Source organism: Maylandia zebra, linkage group LG12 (genome assembly GCF_041146795.1).
Source record: "Maylandia zebra isolate NMK-2024a linkage group LG12, Mzebra_GT3a, whole genome shotgun sequence".
Lineage (NCBI taxonomy): Eukaryota > Metazoa > Chordata > Actinopteri > Cichliformes > Cichlidae > Maylandia > Maylandia zebra.
The window spans coordinates 30,878,543-30,895,672 of NC_135178.1; the positions used below are offsets into that span (position 1 = coordinate 30,878,543).

The 17,130-nt window shown below is 40.1% G+C and overlaps 1 protein-coding gene across 3 annotated transcripts; it reads left to right on the forward strand.

The window, feature by feature from the left end:
* Nucleotides 1-370: 370 nt before the first annotated feature.
* Nucleotides 371-15,472, forward strand: LOC101474583 (long-chain-fatty-acid--CoA ligase ACSBG2). 3 transcript variants are annotated; one of them, XM_076891069.1, is made up of 15 exons: nucleotides 371-387; nucleotides 1,518-1,589; nucleotides 1,722-1,915; nucleotides 2,761-3,044; nucleotides 3,929-4,017; nucleotides 4,605-4,725; nucleotides 4,832-4,912; nucleotides 4,987-5,136; nucleotides 7,462-7,629; nucleotides 7,708-7,889; nucleotides 8,588-8,818; nucleotides 10,167-10,384; nucleotides 12,690-12,829; nucleotides 12,919-13,162; nucleotides 13,429-15,472. In XM_076891069.1, exons 2-15 carry the CDS (start codon nucleotides 1,546-1,548, stop codon nucleotides 13,518-13,520), a joined length of 2,238 nt encoding a protein of 745 aa, XP_076747184.1. In that variant the 5' UTR covers nucleotides 371-387; nucleotides 1,518-1,545; the 3' UTR covers nucleotides 13,521-15,472. The 3 variants fall into 3 exon arrangements, with proteins under 3 accessions (XP_076747184.1, XP_012771619.3, XP_004575690.3); XM_012916165.5 differs by lacking the exon at nucleotides 371-387 and having other exon boundaries at nucleotides 1,459-1,589; nucleotides 1,710-1,915; XM_004575633.3 differs by lacking the exon at nucleotides 371-387 and having other exon boundaries at nucleotides 1,459-1,589.
* Nucleotides 15,473-17,130: the final 1,658 nt, after the last annotated feature.

Sequence of the window (17,130 nt, forward strand, 5' to 3'; positions counted from 1 at the left end):
TATCTTATTGGATGCTTGACACATAATCCTGCAACTGAATATAACCAGTGCCTATAGCTGTTAGAAACTCCAAACAAAGCTACAAGCAGATCTGAAACCCACTGGATTAAACTCACTTCTTTTTAGTGCAAATCCAAACTTTTTTTAGCCAGTTCTCCTTGTACAGCTCTATCTGGTTGACACAACCTCTGCAGGAGATGTTGAAAGGATTGTGCAAGTCTCGTGAGACCAAGGAACACGTCAATCTTATCAAAATCCCCTGTGCGTTGATATTTACCCCAGGGGGCAACATCTGTGAACCTGCATTGAGCAAAGGTTGATGCAATTTTGTCTCACACCTGACTGCAGCCTTGAAGTTGATGCCACTTGGGTCTGTCAGCAGAGAAGGTAGGATATCATTTCTACAGCAGAGATTTCTGTCTTTTGAATGTGTTAAGTGAGAAAAGAATAAACTGCTATTTAGACTGCAGGATGTGCATAAAGATTTATTTTTACTCATAGAAATTCAGACTTGTTTGTGCTGTTTTTTCCATTTTTCCTCACTGAGTATGTACACTTCAGGTTAAACACGGCTCTGGAGATGCATAGTGAATGTGTTAAATCAAACATATGACTGAAACGTAGGAATAGATGTGAGCAGGCACATCCACAGAGAGTTAACATCTCTCACTGCTGCTGTTTTTAGATTTTCCAGTGCATTTTCAATAGTTAAGGTGTTTTTCTGTGTAATGTGAGAACTAAGTCACCAGTGAGGCTAAAATGAATTTGTTTGCATCACAGGACAGTTTATAAAGTTTTTACATAATCTGGAGCAAAGGTTTTTCCTCTGCTACTTAATGTTGCCAAACTGCAGTTTTGTAAGTTTATGAACTTTGGTCCAGAGAAATCTTGTCAAGGGCAATCTTGAAATTTTGAGGTTGGACTGAGATCCTGCTTATCTTGACAGATTTCAATCTTTAACACAAAGTCAGCATTTGTTAGAAATCTGGTGCAACATTGATTATCAGATTTATTGTTGTTACATCCCTGCAAAAAGACTGATTGCTTTTATTGGTGCAGTTAATTGAACTTGGAGGAAAATATCTGCAGAAAACTTTTCACTTGTTTCTGCTGTTGCTAAATATTCACATTAGAGGGCATTCATTCACTGTGTAGAGCACAGGCCAAGGAAGAGTTATTTTAAGTCTGACATGATTGTTATTCAGTATGTTAACTGGTAATGGCAGCACTTTCACGATTATCTGGGTGAAAGGTGCTGCTTGGAGGCAAAGTAAGTCTACGTGGATTTAGCAATGCTTCTTGCCGCAATACTAGTAGTTTCAACATGCACTGCTGCTGCGTGTGTGATTGGCAGCACATGCGGTCACTGGCTGTGACCTGTTGCACTGACTTTGGTGAATGTCAGTCACATATAAATGAGTGGAGTGATGCTGTTTCATAATCTTAACTGCTTGGAGAGTCCTCGGTGGAGGGTTTCTGGAGGGTTTTCATGCTAATTTCATCTTCTCTGTTTCTAGCAGACATAAGCTCAAAGAAAATTAATTTATGAAGAGCAATAGCCCTGCAGTTATGGATGGTAACATGGAAAGGTATGTAAAGAGAGATGAGTCCCTGGGCAGGTCAAATAGATAATATAGGACCACTTCTTTTCAAACTATCTAAAAATTAGATTTTACGATTATCATCAGTTCTCATTCGTGTCATCTCAATGTCTGCTCCAGCATTCCTGCTCAAACTGAGTCAGATGCCACAGATATAAAGACCCACACATCTGTCATACTCAATGGGAAAGCCAAGACGGGCGACTTCAGTGCAACACTGCCTCCAAAGATCCATCCACTCAGTAACACTGAGTTACTGACCCAGCCTCCCATATCGTCTGAGCAGAAGGGAGCTACTGAAGGATTTTCCACAGGTAAGGGTGAAATGGCGATGGTAACGGTATGCCTCCAAACTAAAAGAAAATTGTCTGTCCTTGGGTGTAAACCACAAAGTTTTCACATAAGAAGCTAGAGTGAAAGACACCCACTTCTTTTCAACAAATTCTGTTTATTATCTTGTTTTAGGTTGATTTAAATAATTATTTTCAATAAGAAGACTGAATACGTAAAAGCATTTGCAAACTGTAAAAAAGCTAATGAATAAACTTTGTCACTTTAAATGTCAAAACACAAAGGCATTTAAGGCTAGATATAACCTACTCTGTGGGGAAACAAGAAAATAAATATCATTTTAGATATTTTCAGACATAAAATGACCGCAAGCTGGAAGGAAAAGAAATTTTCGGGAAATATGAAAACAAAAAAGACAATAGCACTTAAAAGAAATCACTCCTCTCATAAAGACAGATGGCTGCAAGGCTTTAAAATTTCTTAGGAATGCTGAAGCATACAGGATTACTGGGGCATCAAGTGCTAAAGATCGTCTTGAACATGCCTTTTAAAACCACGTGAAACACTCGAGAATTTTTACTGGATGGCAGAATTTAGTATGTTGTCTGTGTGCTCATTCAGTCCTGTAACTAAAATCACATGACTTCTTCTGGCTGAACCTGTTTGTTAGGTACGCATTTGTAATGTGGAACTTCCTGTTTCAGCTCAGATAACAGCAGAGCCTTCACTGCACACTGCACATTAAAGTAACTCACCTAGGGTAACAGCACAGAGATATCTGCAGTCCTGTGATACACCTGACTAGCTGTGTCTTTTGACTTGTGATTCATGGAGAGTATATGCAGCTGCCCTTGTTCTCGCAATACAGAAGAGCCCAAGGCAGTTCCCCTGTCGACGGCCCATTTGGCAACAAATCTAGCCCCAGCTGACCAGTTATGGAGCACCGGCAGAGAGCAGGCAGTGAGGCTGAGAATGGAGGAATCAGGGCCAGGCTCAGAGGCTCCCATCACCGTCCATCAGATGTTCCTGGAGACAGTCGAGAAGTATGGGAATCATCCAGCTTTGGTTTCCAAAAAAGATGGCCAGTGGATGACTCTAACCTGGAACCAATACTACGAGCAGTGTCGTGCAGCTGCGAAAAGTTTTCTCAAGGTTTGTTTGCTTGTTTTGCAAATCGTCCTGCATCTGTTGAACAAAAATTACACTTCAGTGAACTTCAAATATAATGCAAAGAAGCTATTTGGCAGTCGTAGATCTTTAGAATGTTATTAATTTGCCTTAAACATTATTTCATAGAGTAAAGTTGGATTTTAAGAATTGTGAAATAATTAAATAATTTAAGCATTTATTTAGCATACACTGCAGTCATTCATTTTAACGTATGCTGTTGTCATTCATTCACAAAGTTAGTTGTAAACCAAGTTGCCAGAGTTGTCATTTTTAACCAAGAGATCAGCAGATGCTGGGGATCACTCCCTTAGACCTTTCCTGCACCCATTCTTGCTCTTTGGCCTTAAAAGGTCTTTGTTGCCTCCTGAATTAACCTCAAACCCAGGCGCTTAGAGGATTTGACACTTGTGCTCCTATAAAGCGCAAACTTAGAACTTTTAAGTCATCAAATGCTCTGAATTAGAAACAAAGTAACCAAATGATTGTTAGAATTCTGATTTAAACAAACATCGACTCGGTTTTTGTTTTGTTTTTTGGTTGTTTTTAATTAGAAAGCTGTGTTTATGTAACTGAACAATACTTTTTGAACTGAAGGCTGCATAAATAATTTAACTCCTGGCCCAGTTTTTATAAACAGCACTTCTTATCTTAATCTTCTTGATGTGAGAACAGCATGCTGGAAACTTGGGTGTGTGAAATGCCCAGCTTGTGTTACGTTTTATGTTTCACAGCCATATCTGTGTCCCGTGTGAGTGGAGTGGCTAATGAAACAAGACGCAGAAGTAACGAAGGTATACGCCTGCTGCGCTGTGTAATTAAAGTCACTTCTTCTTTAAAAGCATCTACCTGTCCTTTGTTTTTATCAGTTGGGGCTGGAGCGTTACCATGGTGTAGGGATTCTGGGATTCAACTCCGCTGAGTGGTTCATCTCAGACATCGGCTGCATCTTGGCCGGGTAAGATCACTCTATAAGGAACTGAATCTGATAACATTTTAAATTAGTCTACTTTTGGACCTGTGTTACCTCTGCACTGTCTGACATGCACATTTATCTTTGTCCTTTCTTATCTCAGAACCTCTGTTTGTGTCTCCACCCACATGAGGCTCAGTTAAAATTACATGGATGTGATATTTGGCATTTTTTCAAGCTGTCAGGAAGTACTAAGGGACATTCAACTTGTGCAGTTCGGACACCGCCACAAACTGCACAAGTGCACAAATAGAATTCCTCCAATGAATTCCATTTGTGTCCCATAGTCTAAAGACATGGAACAGGGTTAGGTTAATTTTTGATTCTAAAATCAGTGTGATTGTGAAAGGCCGTCTGCCTCTCGCCCTGTGCCAGCTGGGATAGGCGTAATCACCCCTCACTTTATTTAGTTTTTCTTGCTTAATCTACAGTTTAAAAAAATACTCATTTCTGTTCACCAAACAAAATATCTAATTATTTTCCACTTCACATCAAGCTGTAGCCAAACTGGTAACACATGACAGTGACTCATACAAGGTAATATATAGCTCAAGCAATTGTTTGTCCCTTAGAGGGCTGGCAGCCGGGATTTACACCACAAACTCACCAGAGGCCTGTCAGTATGTGGCTGCCAACTGTGAGGCCAATGTCCTGGTTGTGGAGAACCAGAAACAGCTCGACAAAATCCTGCAGGTCGGCAGTTTCATCTTAATTCACCACCATCTCTTTATAAAGTAATACATGTATTACTTGTGAGTGAGGTTCTGTCCTCACATGTTATCTTTGTATCTTTTAACAGGTTAAAGATCATCTACCTCATCTGAGAGCCATTGTTCAGTACAAAGGCGAGCTACAGCAGAAAGCTCCGTTCCTGTATACAGTACGTCTACATAGCAAACATTTATTTACTTATCATTGATGCACTGTTTTGATTCAACCTCCTTATTTCTGTAGTGGGAAGAGTTCATGAAGCTGGGAGAGGATGTGCCCGATGAGCAGCTGAATGCTGTGATTGACAGTCTTCGGCCCAATGAGTGCTGCACCCTCATCTACACCTCTGGAACCACTGGCAACCCTAAAGGAGTCATGTTGAGCCATGACAATGTGAGTAGCCCTGACAAGAGATTTCTCTCTCTCTTCTTCTAAAAGGTATTGGCTTTTAAGATTTAAGATTGAACTGAAAAGTCTTTGAATACTGTTAATTTTATTAAGTAGCCATCAAATTGTTAAGGCTCAGATTGCAGCTTTTTTCTGTCTTGTTCTAAATCACGTGTCAAAGTCAAGGCCCGTGGGCCACATCCGGCCCGGCGTACATTTATATCTGGCCCGCGAGATCATTTTATATAGCTGTATTATTATTGTTATGCATTAGTGATGTGTCGGTTGCAAACGAAATGGCTCTTAGAGCCGGATCCTTGACGTGAACGACGTGAGCCGGCTCCTTATCGCAAGCCATGGGTTGTTGTTTTTTTTTTTCTTTCTCTCACCCTCTCTCTCTCTCTCTCTCTCGCACTTATTTCCGCTTCACTCTGCATGCGAGCCTTGTGCTTTGCGCTGGGCAGAGGTGGGAGGGGCGGTAGTTACACTGGCATTGCTGGTAAACCCGTGTGTCTTATTAGTGGAGCTAATGTGGCTGTAATTAAGGAATTTTATTTAAGACGGCACTACGAGACAAAACGTCAGGATAAGCTGAAAAGTACAGACATGTATAGACAAGAAAAGTATAGACATGATGGACATTGCACAGCTGGCCATCTTCATCCGTGGAGAGGAAATATTGAACATTAAATCGCACGGAACAATGACAGGAAAAGACTTTTTTTAAAACGTATGTCAAAGTGTAACCGACATGAAACTGCCCTGGGACAAACTTGTTGGACCTACAACAGATGGAGCGCCGGTGTTGTGCGGTGAAAAAAGTGGACTAGTCAGCAGGATGCGAGTAAAGATGCAGGGGGAGAACTGCATATCACTGCATCATACAGCAGGAAAGGCTGTGTGGTAAAGTCCTAAAAATGGAGCATGTAATGATCACCGTAACGCAAACCGTAAATTTTATCGGAGCTAAAAGTTTAAAGCACCGTCAATTTCAGTCTTTTATGTGGGAAATAGATTCAGAGTTTGCCGACATTCCTCATCATACAGAGGTCCGTTGGCTGAGTTGGGATAAAAATTCTCAATAGAGTTTTTGAGCTCAGCAAGGAAATCTGTCAGTTCATGGACATGGCATGTATGATGCGGTGAAGACATTTCAAGTGAAGTTGTCACAAATGCACCAGTGCAACTTGCCTCACTTTCCCTGTTGCCAATTAATGTTGAACCAAGTCAGCGGACTTTGCTGAACTGCACATGTGCAGATTCAGATGGAGCTGCAGTGTAATGATAGACTCAAGGGAAAGTACGACACTGAATGGCCCGCACAGTTTATTAGTTCCATTCCTGAAGCAATGCCCAGCTCCGTCTACATGCGGCTCCAACCTTGTATATGCTTTCATTTATTTTTTCTGGGGGTTTTGGCAGCATGTTCATATTTCTAACTTGCATAATTTTGACAGGATATATTTTTATGAAGAGCAAAATATTTAAAGTTAAAGTTTATTTTTTTAAGTTTATTTAATCTGGAATATTATTCCTGTCTTTTTTTTATTCATATTTATGTTTAAAAAACATAAACAGTGTGTTCAATAAATATTTATCTTGTTTGGCCCGTGACCTAAAGTGTGCCTTGAGTTTGACACCCCTGTTCTAAATGATCAAAAGTCAGAAAAACCACAAATTTCACGTAGAAGGAGATTAGCCAAAATAACTGGCTTAGTTTCGCTTGTTAGCACAATTCATTCAATTCATGGATGGATTTACATAAACATTTTGCCTGAAGTTGAGCCTGATTCAAGTTAGAAGTGAACAACTTTCCAAAATCTGGATCTGGTATTTTTTATCATTGCAAGAGAGAGCAAAATGTTACACTTCACATAACATATGAAAACATACCAAACTGAAATAATAAAAACTTAGATAGAGAGATAGTCTTGTACCAATTTACTGCTTTTTAAGTATTTGAGCTCTATTTTTTATGTTTCATTTGCACCAGGAATAGTTCATTATGAAGCTCCAGTTTTCACTTCATTAGCTTAGTTCTAGCACCTTTAATAAACATGAATAAAATTGAATTTGCACAACAAGCTGAATTACTGCAGCATATCTTATGCAGGCTGTAGGTTGTAAGGACAAGCTTTTAACTCTTCAAAGAGTTAAAGCATAGCACTAGTGGTCCAACCAGAGAGCTTTTATATAATCTGGCGAGTTCTTCTACTGTAATTTCATAATGTTGTTTCGATCAATGTGTGAGAGGAGTACTCTAAAGATTCAAGACAAATATTTGGCGAAAGAAAATACCTGGTGACTTTTTCCCCACTTTTAAATGTGCAGATAACATGGACTGCCCATGTGGGATGTACCATATTAAAAGCAAAAGGCGGTGAGGAGATCCTGGTCAGTTACCTGCCGCTCAGCCACGTCGCAGCCCAGATGATTGATATTTGGGTCTGCATGGGCTTTGCTGGGACCATCTACTTTGCAGAGCCAGATGCCCTTAAAGTAAGCATGACTATTACCTCATGAAAAAGGAAACATTAACTAAATATATTTGACTGTAATGACCATTAATTTTTCCAGGGCTCTTTAGTAAACACACTTAAAGAGGTTCGCCCAACTTGTTTCCTGGGAGTTCCTCGTGTGTGGGAGAAGATCGAGGAGAAGATGAAAGCTGTGGGAGCCAAAGCATCCCCAATGAAGAAGAGAGTGGCAGGCTTTGCCAAGTCCATTGGCCTGCAGTACAACTACAGTGTCATGAACGGGTGAGACAGCAGCAGGGATGTTAGACGAACACGTCACATGTTTGTACAGTTTAACATCCCCAGGCCATCACTTTATAACATTCATAATGCATAGAAAGATTTATTTGTGCAGTTGTGAGTGATGGTAATGTCATCGGTTCTTCACGTATTTGTTTATCTCATAGTGTTGAGAACTGTAGTAAATTTGCCTTTCTCAAAGCAGTTTTGAAGTAACTCGGACAAGCCCCCAAACACTGTGAGCGGACTATTTACAGAATAATTTTAGAAACAAGAAAAACATTAAGAAACTTGCACAGTGTACAAGAGGACAGAATAAATAAATTATAAAATTACAAAGTAAAGCAAGAAACATGAAGAGAAGAGGAAAGTCTCAAACCAGGGCTGCAGGATAACCCAGCAGGGTGAGGCCAATCAGGTCTGCACAACATAAAAGAAGGTGCCTTAGGCTGAAGCTGGTCAGTTCTCAAATTACTTTGATTTTCTTTGTGTTGGTTAAACAAATAAAAGGAGAAAGAGAGTGAAAAAAAAATCATGCAAGACTCTGGCCAGGCGTTTTGCACTACGGCCAGTGATGCTCAGCTTTACCTAGAAAAACCTTATTTAAAATCATATTTTAAGTTTCGTTAAGTTCATTATTCCTAAACAAAAAAGATCCTCAATAATTTTGATAAAATATTGGTTTATTTTGTGTGTTACAGACAGAATCAGGTGCCGTGGGGCTTCATGCTGGCTAATAATCTGGTCTTCAAGAAGGTGCGTGCTGCTTTGGGCTTGGACCGCTGCAGAATATGCTGCACTGGAGCTGCACCGATTACCAAAGACACACTGGATTACTTCATGAGCCTGAACATCCCTTTGAAAGAGCTGTATGGCATGAGTGAAAGCTCTGGCCCTCACACCATCTCCATCGATGAATACCGCGTCACAAGGTAGACATCGACGTGACTGAAGTGTTGGATTGTGGTTAAAGCAGGGGTCAAAAAATATTGTGTTGAAGGTGATAGATGGTTGTTTTTCATCAAGCATACCTGATAGATTATAGCCAACGTAATAACTGTAAACAAAAACCTGACAGCATCTAATAAGGAAATAGACTTCTTAGCAGTGGCCTATTTATTTTAATCACAGCAACAAAACTTCTTTGAATCAACACTTCAGTCCATCTGAAGTCCTAGATTCACTGTTTCCAGCTCTGAATTTGTTTTTACTGCCTTCTGAGGGGGGAAAAAAACTTAACTTTGTCTGCTCCTTGGTGCTGAACAGTGGGTTTATTGGAGTTTGTTTTTGTACTGAGCTTGAAAGTCACTTCAAGCTCTGTAGAGCTCAGGATGACTGCAGAGGCATATTTCTTTAAAGATGAGCAGGTATGTTACAAGTGCCCACGTTGTCCAGTGCTGACATTGACCTTTGATAAACTAGTTACAGGGTAATCCCCATATTACCAGGAACTTACAACAACCTTATATTTGGTTAAACAGCCTGAGTATAAAATACCAGCTTTCTAATAAATTCAAAATAGAGCAGAAGTAAAGTGAACTCTTTTATAGTGAAGGGGAAGTTTGTATGACAGTGCTCATGCTCACACATAAATAGAGGGAAGAAATACTCTAAAATAATAATAATAATAAAAAAACTGTATGTGAAAGAGCGAAATATATTTAAAAGCATAAGAATAAGTCCTAAAAGCCTGAGGAAACACCTGTTTACATGTAAAACAATAAAAACATAAAAAAAAATATTACACAACCTCGATGCTTCTGCTTAACTGGGCTCTTTCTGTGACACTTTCTGTCATATTTTTGTATATTTTGTATATTTTTAGTTTTAGTAATTTGTGTGATGATTAGTTTTTTGACTCCATTATCTATTATTACCATGTGTTATTTCAAATATCTCTGCAGTCTGCAGATGATCTCTCTTTTTCATGAGGCAGCCACAGCTCTTTATATATTCATACTTCCCGTCTAAATAAAAATGAGGATGGTTCATTTAGACTAAAGCATCAGAAAACAGACACAATTTGAAAATGTTTGTCCAAACGTATTAAAATATTTAATTTTGTTACGGAGCTTCTTACTGTAAAAAGTCAATAATATAAAAAAAAAGTGTCAGGGCCAGGAGTTATTGTTGTTTTTAGGAGTACAACCATCTCCTTAAAATGTTAAATGATCATATTTAAGCCACATTTGTGTTATTTTGCTCTGATTTCTATGTGCTCAATTAAAAGTTTTAATGCAGATTCTGGTCACATCACTGGCTTTTGATTTGTCTTTCCAGCTGTGGAAAGGTGATGATAGGCTGTAAGATAAAGCTGGTGAATCCAGATGCGGATGGGAATGGAGAGATCTGTTTCTGGGGTCGTAATATCTTCATGGGCTACCTGAACATGCCAGACAAAACAGCAGAGGCTTTGGATGAGGATGGCTGGCTGCACACTGGAGACCTGGGAAGATATGATGAACAAGACTTTCTGTATATCACAGGAAGGATCAAGGGTAAGCTATAGCTCTGAATCTGGGAGAAAATGCACCAAATGACACATTTAGGTTATAGTTGTGACACACTTATCACACTTCTATTGACTGCCACTGGCAACAAAACAGCTGAACCTGTTTCTAACCAAGTTCAGAAAGCACTTCAAGCACTAAGAAGAGTCTAAGATATAACCAGTGGGTAAACATGCCATGTCACAAAGCATAAATCATTTCAAACTGCTGCCCTGTTTCCAGCACCTTGCTCAGAGAGAAAAGTTCAGTTCTGAAGGCAAAAACCTACATAGCAAAATTGGTGTGGCCCAGATCTGGCCCACACTATGTGCTTACACATGGCCCACGTACCGCAAAGAATGACGGCCCTTTGGTTTGCTAGAGGTGGCCCACACATGGGCCAGCACAAGGCCAGGTGTAGACATACTGTTGGTTCTGCGCTGGCCCAAGTGTGGATTACCTCTGGCAAACCAAATCTGGGCCACAATTCTTTGCGGTATGTGGGCCATGTGTAAGTTGTGTGCCAGAACATAATAGTGCAAATGTAACTTGACAAACCTCCGTTCAGACAGTGAATGGACTGATTCTTATTTCTATTCTACCAGATCACTCAAAGCACTCTATACAACATGGCCCAATCACACACTTTCTCTAAACTAAGTGCTTCCTAAGTACATTCATTCACACTCACACTCTTGACATGCAGACTGGAGGAGCCAAGGATCGAACCACTAACGTTCCGACCAGTAGGTGACCTGCTCTACAGCCACCTGGTGGCAAATATGAGTAAACCGTCACTAGGTTTTGGATAAAGTGTACACTCACAAACCTGTCAAACCTGCTTTTGAAACGTTGGCTACCATAGCAGTACAGTATTGCAACATGGCATATGGATCTTCTAACTAAAATAGGAACATAGGAACATAAATAGTGCCATCATTGCCAGACCTAGCCCACCTCTGGTTGACATACACCCTGCCATGACACCAGTCAGTCAGAAATGCCAGCTTGATGCCAGACCTGTTTTCTATGAGCCTGAGCCACATAAACCAAACCACAATTGGGCCGGATGTGGCATGCTGTCAATAGAAAATTGCACTTAGTAGTCAGTATAATCTTTTAATAATATAAGTTTGCATATGGTAGAATACTGCATGTTGACCTTTTGATGACTTAGGCTGTTGTTCACTACAAGACTTTGTGTGCATTCCAGAGTGGTCTGGCATTCACACCCACATCCTAGGAGCATGGGAGAGGTCGTACCTTTTTTTTGTTTTATGGTAGGGTAAACGTAACTATGTCAGTTTTAGTCTAAGTGCCTTTTGTTTAGATGAACTGCTGGACTTCCAGACTAGCTGGTTTAGGGAAGTCTTTATGGGGTCACACTCTGACCCCCCCCCCCCCCCCCCCCCCACACACACACGTGTATAAAAGGGCCAGACCTGTCTGCTATGTGGGAATGGGTTTAACCCAGTAGTAGCAAGGTGTGCCTAATAAAGCGACTGTGAGCGTATATAAAGTTGTCAGAGCTACCTTAGCTTTAACAGTAGTTGAAATATTACCCTAATAATACAACGCCAGAGGAGCTGACACAAACATGTCACAGATTTACCATCTGATCATTTGAGCACTACCAGCATTAAAATCTAACTCCTTTGGGGGAAAAATAGCACACACTTTAGAAGAACATCTTATGTTTTGAAAAGTGTACATTATACATTTGAAAAACAAACAAGCAAACACATAACTTACTTACACTTTGCGGACAAAAATACTGGGCCACCTACACATTAAACCTACAGGAGCTGCTCGGCCACCACGAAGCTCCTGGCACACAGTTTTTGAGCTGATGTTAATGCCAGAGTAGGTTTAATACTCTGCAATTACTGAGTCAGCAGAGCTAGAGCTTCGGCAATGTGAACCTGGACATTTCATGGCTGAGTTCCTGTGATGCCTAGAGACTTACAGTTTGAATTAATACCACTTACAGCTGGTGTAAGATGATTGTCTTCTCTAGCTTTAATTCTTTCTTCTCTTTTTTACACCATTAACTGACATTTTACTCAAGGTAATTCCCATCTGTTTGTATAATAAATTAAAATAGTGATTTGGACATAATGATCAGCAGAATTCAAAGTATGCTTTTTCAGAATTGTTGTCTAATCACACTTTTTTGTGTAGTGAGTGCATAAAAGTCAAGTCAAGCGTGGAACTAACTACCTATTTTCACTGCTAGTTGTTTAAAACCCTACAACCAGATACTGAGATACGCCAACTTAATAAGAGGTGACGCGTTTTTGTCTTTCCTGCACAGAGCTCATCATCACTGCGGGTGGCGAGAACATCCCTCCTGTCCCCATTGAAGATGCAGTGAAGTCTGAACTGCCCATCATCAGCAACGCCATGCTAATTGGAGACAAGCTCAAGTTCCTCTCCATGCTGCTCACACTTAAAGTAAATGATCCTCTCTTTTTGCATACAGGCATTGTTGCTGAATAAGCAAAAAAAAAAAAGAGTTACCACTTCTGTTTCTTTTTCTGCAGTGTGTCGTGGATGACAATGGCGAGCCCACAGATGAGCTGAATCAAGAGGCTTTGGAATTTTGCCGACAGCACAGCGTAAAAGCAACCAAGGTGTCCGAGATTATAGCCAATAAGGAGCCAGCTATTTACAGTGCCATTCAGGCTGGCATTGAGCGTGTTAATGCCCGATCAACATCCAATGCCCAGAAAGTCCAGAAGTGGGTTATAGTGGAACAAGACTTCTCCGTCACCGGAGGAGAGCTAGGTCAGCTATCTGAAATTTATTTTCCTTTTCCTACAAGTATAGTACATGTAGCACTGCCATTTAAAGTAAGTATTTGCTTCTGCTTTTTTTTTTTTAACTTACTGTTAATCATTTTTAACCGAGGTCAATGTTTTGTAACTGGAGTGACTGCCAAACAGTGTTTCCGTGGAGTCTTTTCAGCAGTGATTTAATCTCTTTAAGCTCAGCGGAATGCTAAACTTTATCATGAGATCAAAATAACCTATTTTTCTTTGTTGTCCTTCTAGGACCCACCATGAAACTGAGGAGGCCCATTGTTGTGAAAATGTACCAGGAGAAAATAAATGAAATGTATGCAGTGGCTGCAGGAAAACAATAGAGTGCATTGCACAGGGGTGAGAGGAGGTCATGGGATGTATGGACATACATACTTTTTTGTAAATAAAAGACATAAGTCAGAGTCAAAATTTTGCCAAACATATCACTCGAACATGCCACATATAGACTGTATGATGACACAGATACTGCTTGGTGTCTGTCAGTTTCTGAAGGAAATATCATGAATCATAAATCCCACTGTAGCTCAAAAGATATGTAAGATATGTATTATATACCTGAAGCAGCTGTGTGTATTTAATGATTTTTACAGCGTTAATTGCCAGTTTCCTAAAAGTAATCTCACCTGGCAAAGACTGGAGATTAAAGCCATTTTTATAATGTGAGATGAATATCAGTAGTTTGAATTTATCCAATCACACATGTGCAAATTGTAAACTTTACATTTGTGCTTCTCCATGTACAGTTTGACACAGTTTAATATTTATTTTGAGATATTCAGTTCAATTCAATATTATTTATATAGCGCCAAATCACGACAAAAGTTGCCTCAAGGCGCTTTATATTGTACAGTAAATCGCACAATAATAGATACAGAGAAAAACCCAACAATCATATGACCCCCTATGAGCAAGCACTTTGGCGACAGTGGGAAGGAAAAACTCCCCTTTAACAGGAAGAAACCTCCAGCAGAACCAGGCTCAGGGAGGGGCGGGGCCATCTGCTGCGACCGGTTGGGGTGAGAGAAGGAAGACAGGATAAAGACATGCTGTGGAAGAGAGACAGAGGTTAATAACAGATATGATTCAATGCAGAGAGGTCTATTAACACATAGTGAGTGAGAAAGGTGACTGGAAAGGAAAAACTCAATGCATCATGGGAATCCCCCGGCAGCCTATGTCTATTGCAGCATAACTAAGGGAGGATTCAGGGTCACCTGGTCCAGCCCTAATTATATGCTTTAGCAAAAAGGAAAGTTTTAAGCCTAATCTTAAAAGTAGGGATAGTGTCTGTCTCCCGAATCCAAACTGGAAGCTGGTTCCACAGAAGAGGGGCCTGAAAACTGAAGGCTCTCCCTCCCATTCTACTTTTAAATACTCTAGGAACAACAAGTAGGCCTGCAGAGTGAGAGCGAAGTGCTCTAATAGGGTGATATGGTACTACAAGGTCATTGAGATAAGATGGGGCCTGATTATTTAAGACCTTGTATGTGAGGAGCAGGATTTTGAATTCAATTCTGGATTTAACAGGAAGCCAAAACAGGAGAAATATGCTCTCTCTTTCTAGTCCCTGTCAGCACTCTTGCTGCAGCATTTTGGATTAGCTGAAGACTTTTCAGCGAGTTTTTAGGACATCCTGATAATAATGAATTACAGTAGTCCAGCCTGGAAGTAATAAATGTATGAAAAACTTTTTCAGCAGAGGGCTTTCTTATAAAGCAGCAAACTGTTTCTCCAGGCTAAATGATGATCCTCTAAATTTGTGACACGCCATTTCCTCTCCAGCTTACGAGTCATCTGCTTTAGGCTACGCGTATGAGAATTATACCACGGAGTCAGGTGCTTCTGATTTGAGGCCTTAGTTTTCACAGGAGCTACAGTATCCAGAGTCGTACGTAGTGAGGAGGTAAAATTATTAACAAGATAATCGACCTCTGTTGGGGTAGCGTTCAGATAGCTGCTCTGCTCTATGTTGGTACAGGGCATTGAAGATGATAACAGTGGGTGGATTATATTCTTAAACTTAGCTACAGCGCTTTCAGAAAGACATCTACTGTGATGAAGTCTACTCTCCACTGCTGTGTAATCAATTATTGTAAATTTAAATGTTATCAGGAAATGATCAGACAGGAGAGGGTTTTCAGGAAACACTGTTAAATGTTCAGTTTCTATGCCATATGTTAAAACAAGATCTAGAGTGTGATTAAAGTGGTGGGTGGGTTCTTTTATCATTCTATGATAGTCAATTAAAAATGACCAAACTGTAATTAAAAAATGTGTCTGTGTCCTATATTTAAAATGTATATGGCCTATTGTTTCACTAAAAGGTATGTATATGCATTATAAGGCTTCAGTGCCTGAAGTTCAAGGATACAGACCTTCAATTTCATTAGTAAAAGTCTTACTAAAGCGAAAAGAACTTCACTTTAACAGGAAGAGGCCTCCAGCAGAACCAGGCTCCGCAGGTCCCTGCATCCTTCATCAGCCTGAGCCTGTAGCAGCATAACCTGGCTCAGGGTTGCCTGATCCAGACCTGAATAAATGCAGAAATTATGATATCTTAAGGTCTTTAAGATATGATGGGACCTGATTATTTAAGACTTTATATGTGAGGAAAAGAGTTCAATTCAATTTTATTTACTTAGCGCCAAATCACAACAATAGTTGCCTCAAGGCACTTACTATTGTAAGGCAAAGACCTGGAATAATACAGAGAAATCCCAACAATGGGACAACCTCCCATGAGCAAGCACTTTGGCGACAGTGGAAAGGAAAAACTCCCTTTTAACAGGAAGAAAGCTCAGGCAGAATCAGGCTCAGGAAGGTGCGGCAGATCCAGTGATGAGAAGCCAGTATGGGAGAAATATCATTTCTTTCTCTTACCCCACCTGTTGTGTTTTGGAGCAACTGAAGACTCGGGGAGCTGTGAAGCTGTCAGTTTAGCACTGAGCCAATAATGCAATAATGACTATACATTTCTCAGCTCTTCTAAAAAAGAAACAAACAAACAAAAAAACTTCTTGGACACGAATAAGGAAAAGCTTCCCAGGCTCCAGTTTAAGTCTTTAAGTGTGGACAACCTCATTACCAAAAAGATCCAGCTAGATTAGGGATATTTAAATGGTAAATGGCCTGTATTTGTATTGCGCTCTTAAGTGCATGAGTAGCGAGACTGTGCACAATTGCAGGCAACAAAGCCAGAGGCAACACCTAAAGCATGGGGAAAACACAAGCTACATTTAGCTTGGCCTAATTTCAGGACTTGCATGGTAGATCACATGTCAACTGCACACAGAGGTGTCTTTAGGATAAACTGGAATAATATGCCTGCTTTTCCACTTTCCGACAAATCAGATTACATCCTTGGATAAACTTGTTTCAGATAAAGATGGCATTTTGGCCAGAGACAGTCTGTTCAACTGAGCAGAAAATTTACATCTTATCCTCCTGCATTGTTTGTCCACTCAACTTTTTTGTACTGGAATGTGGTTTCATGTTCACTACAGAAATAGGGTACGATAATATCAGATCGCCTACACATGATACAGCATGCCTTACTCTGTCACGGAACAGAAAGCAGAATACAGGTTTGTTATCATGATCTCTAACACAATGTTCTGTGAAAGATGTTTTCCACTGTCTCTCTCTCTCTCTCACTTGTGAATGAACAGAGGTGCTCCAGCAGAGCTTGACTGATCCACGAAAAAAATTTTTATGTGACATGTTCACAAGTGTAAGGGTCAAGCTGCAGTTACCAAAATTAAACAAGTTTCTTTATCTTTAAACACGTGATAATTCTAATAAAAATTTGGAAATAAATAATCACTAAGCTGGCATGTAAGTGGACGAAAGCAGCAGAAAAGCAATGTATACAAACATTTTACTGCAGGAACCATCAGCTGTCATATTACTTTGGAAGAGGGGTGGGTGACC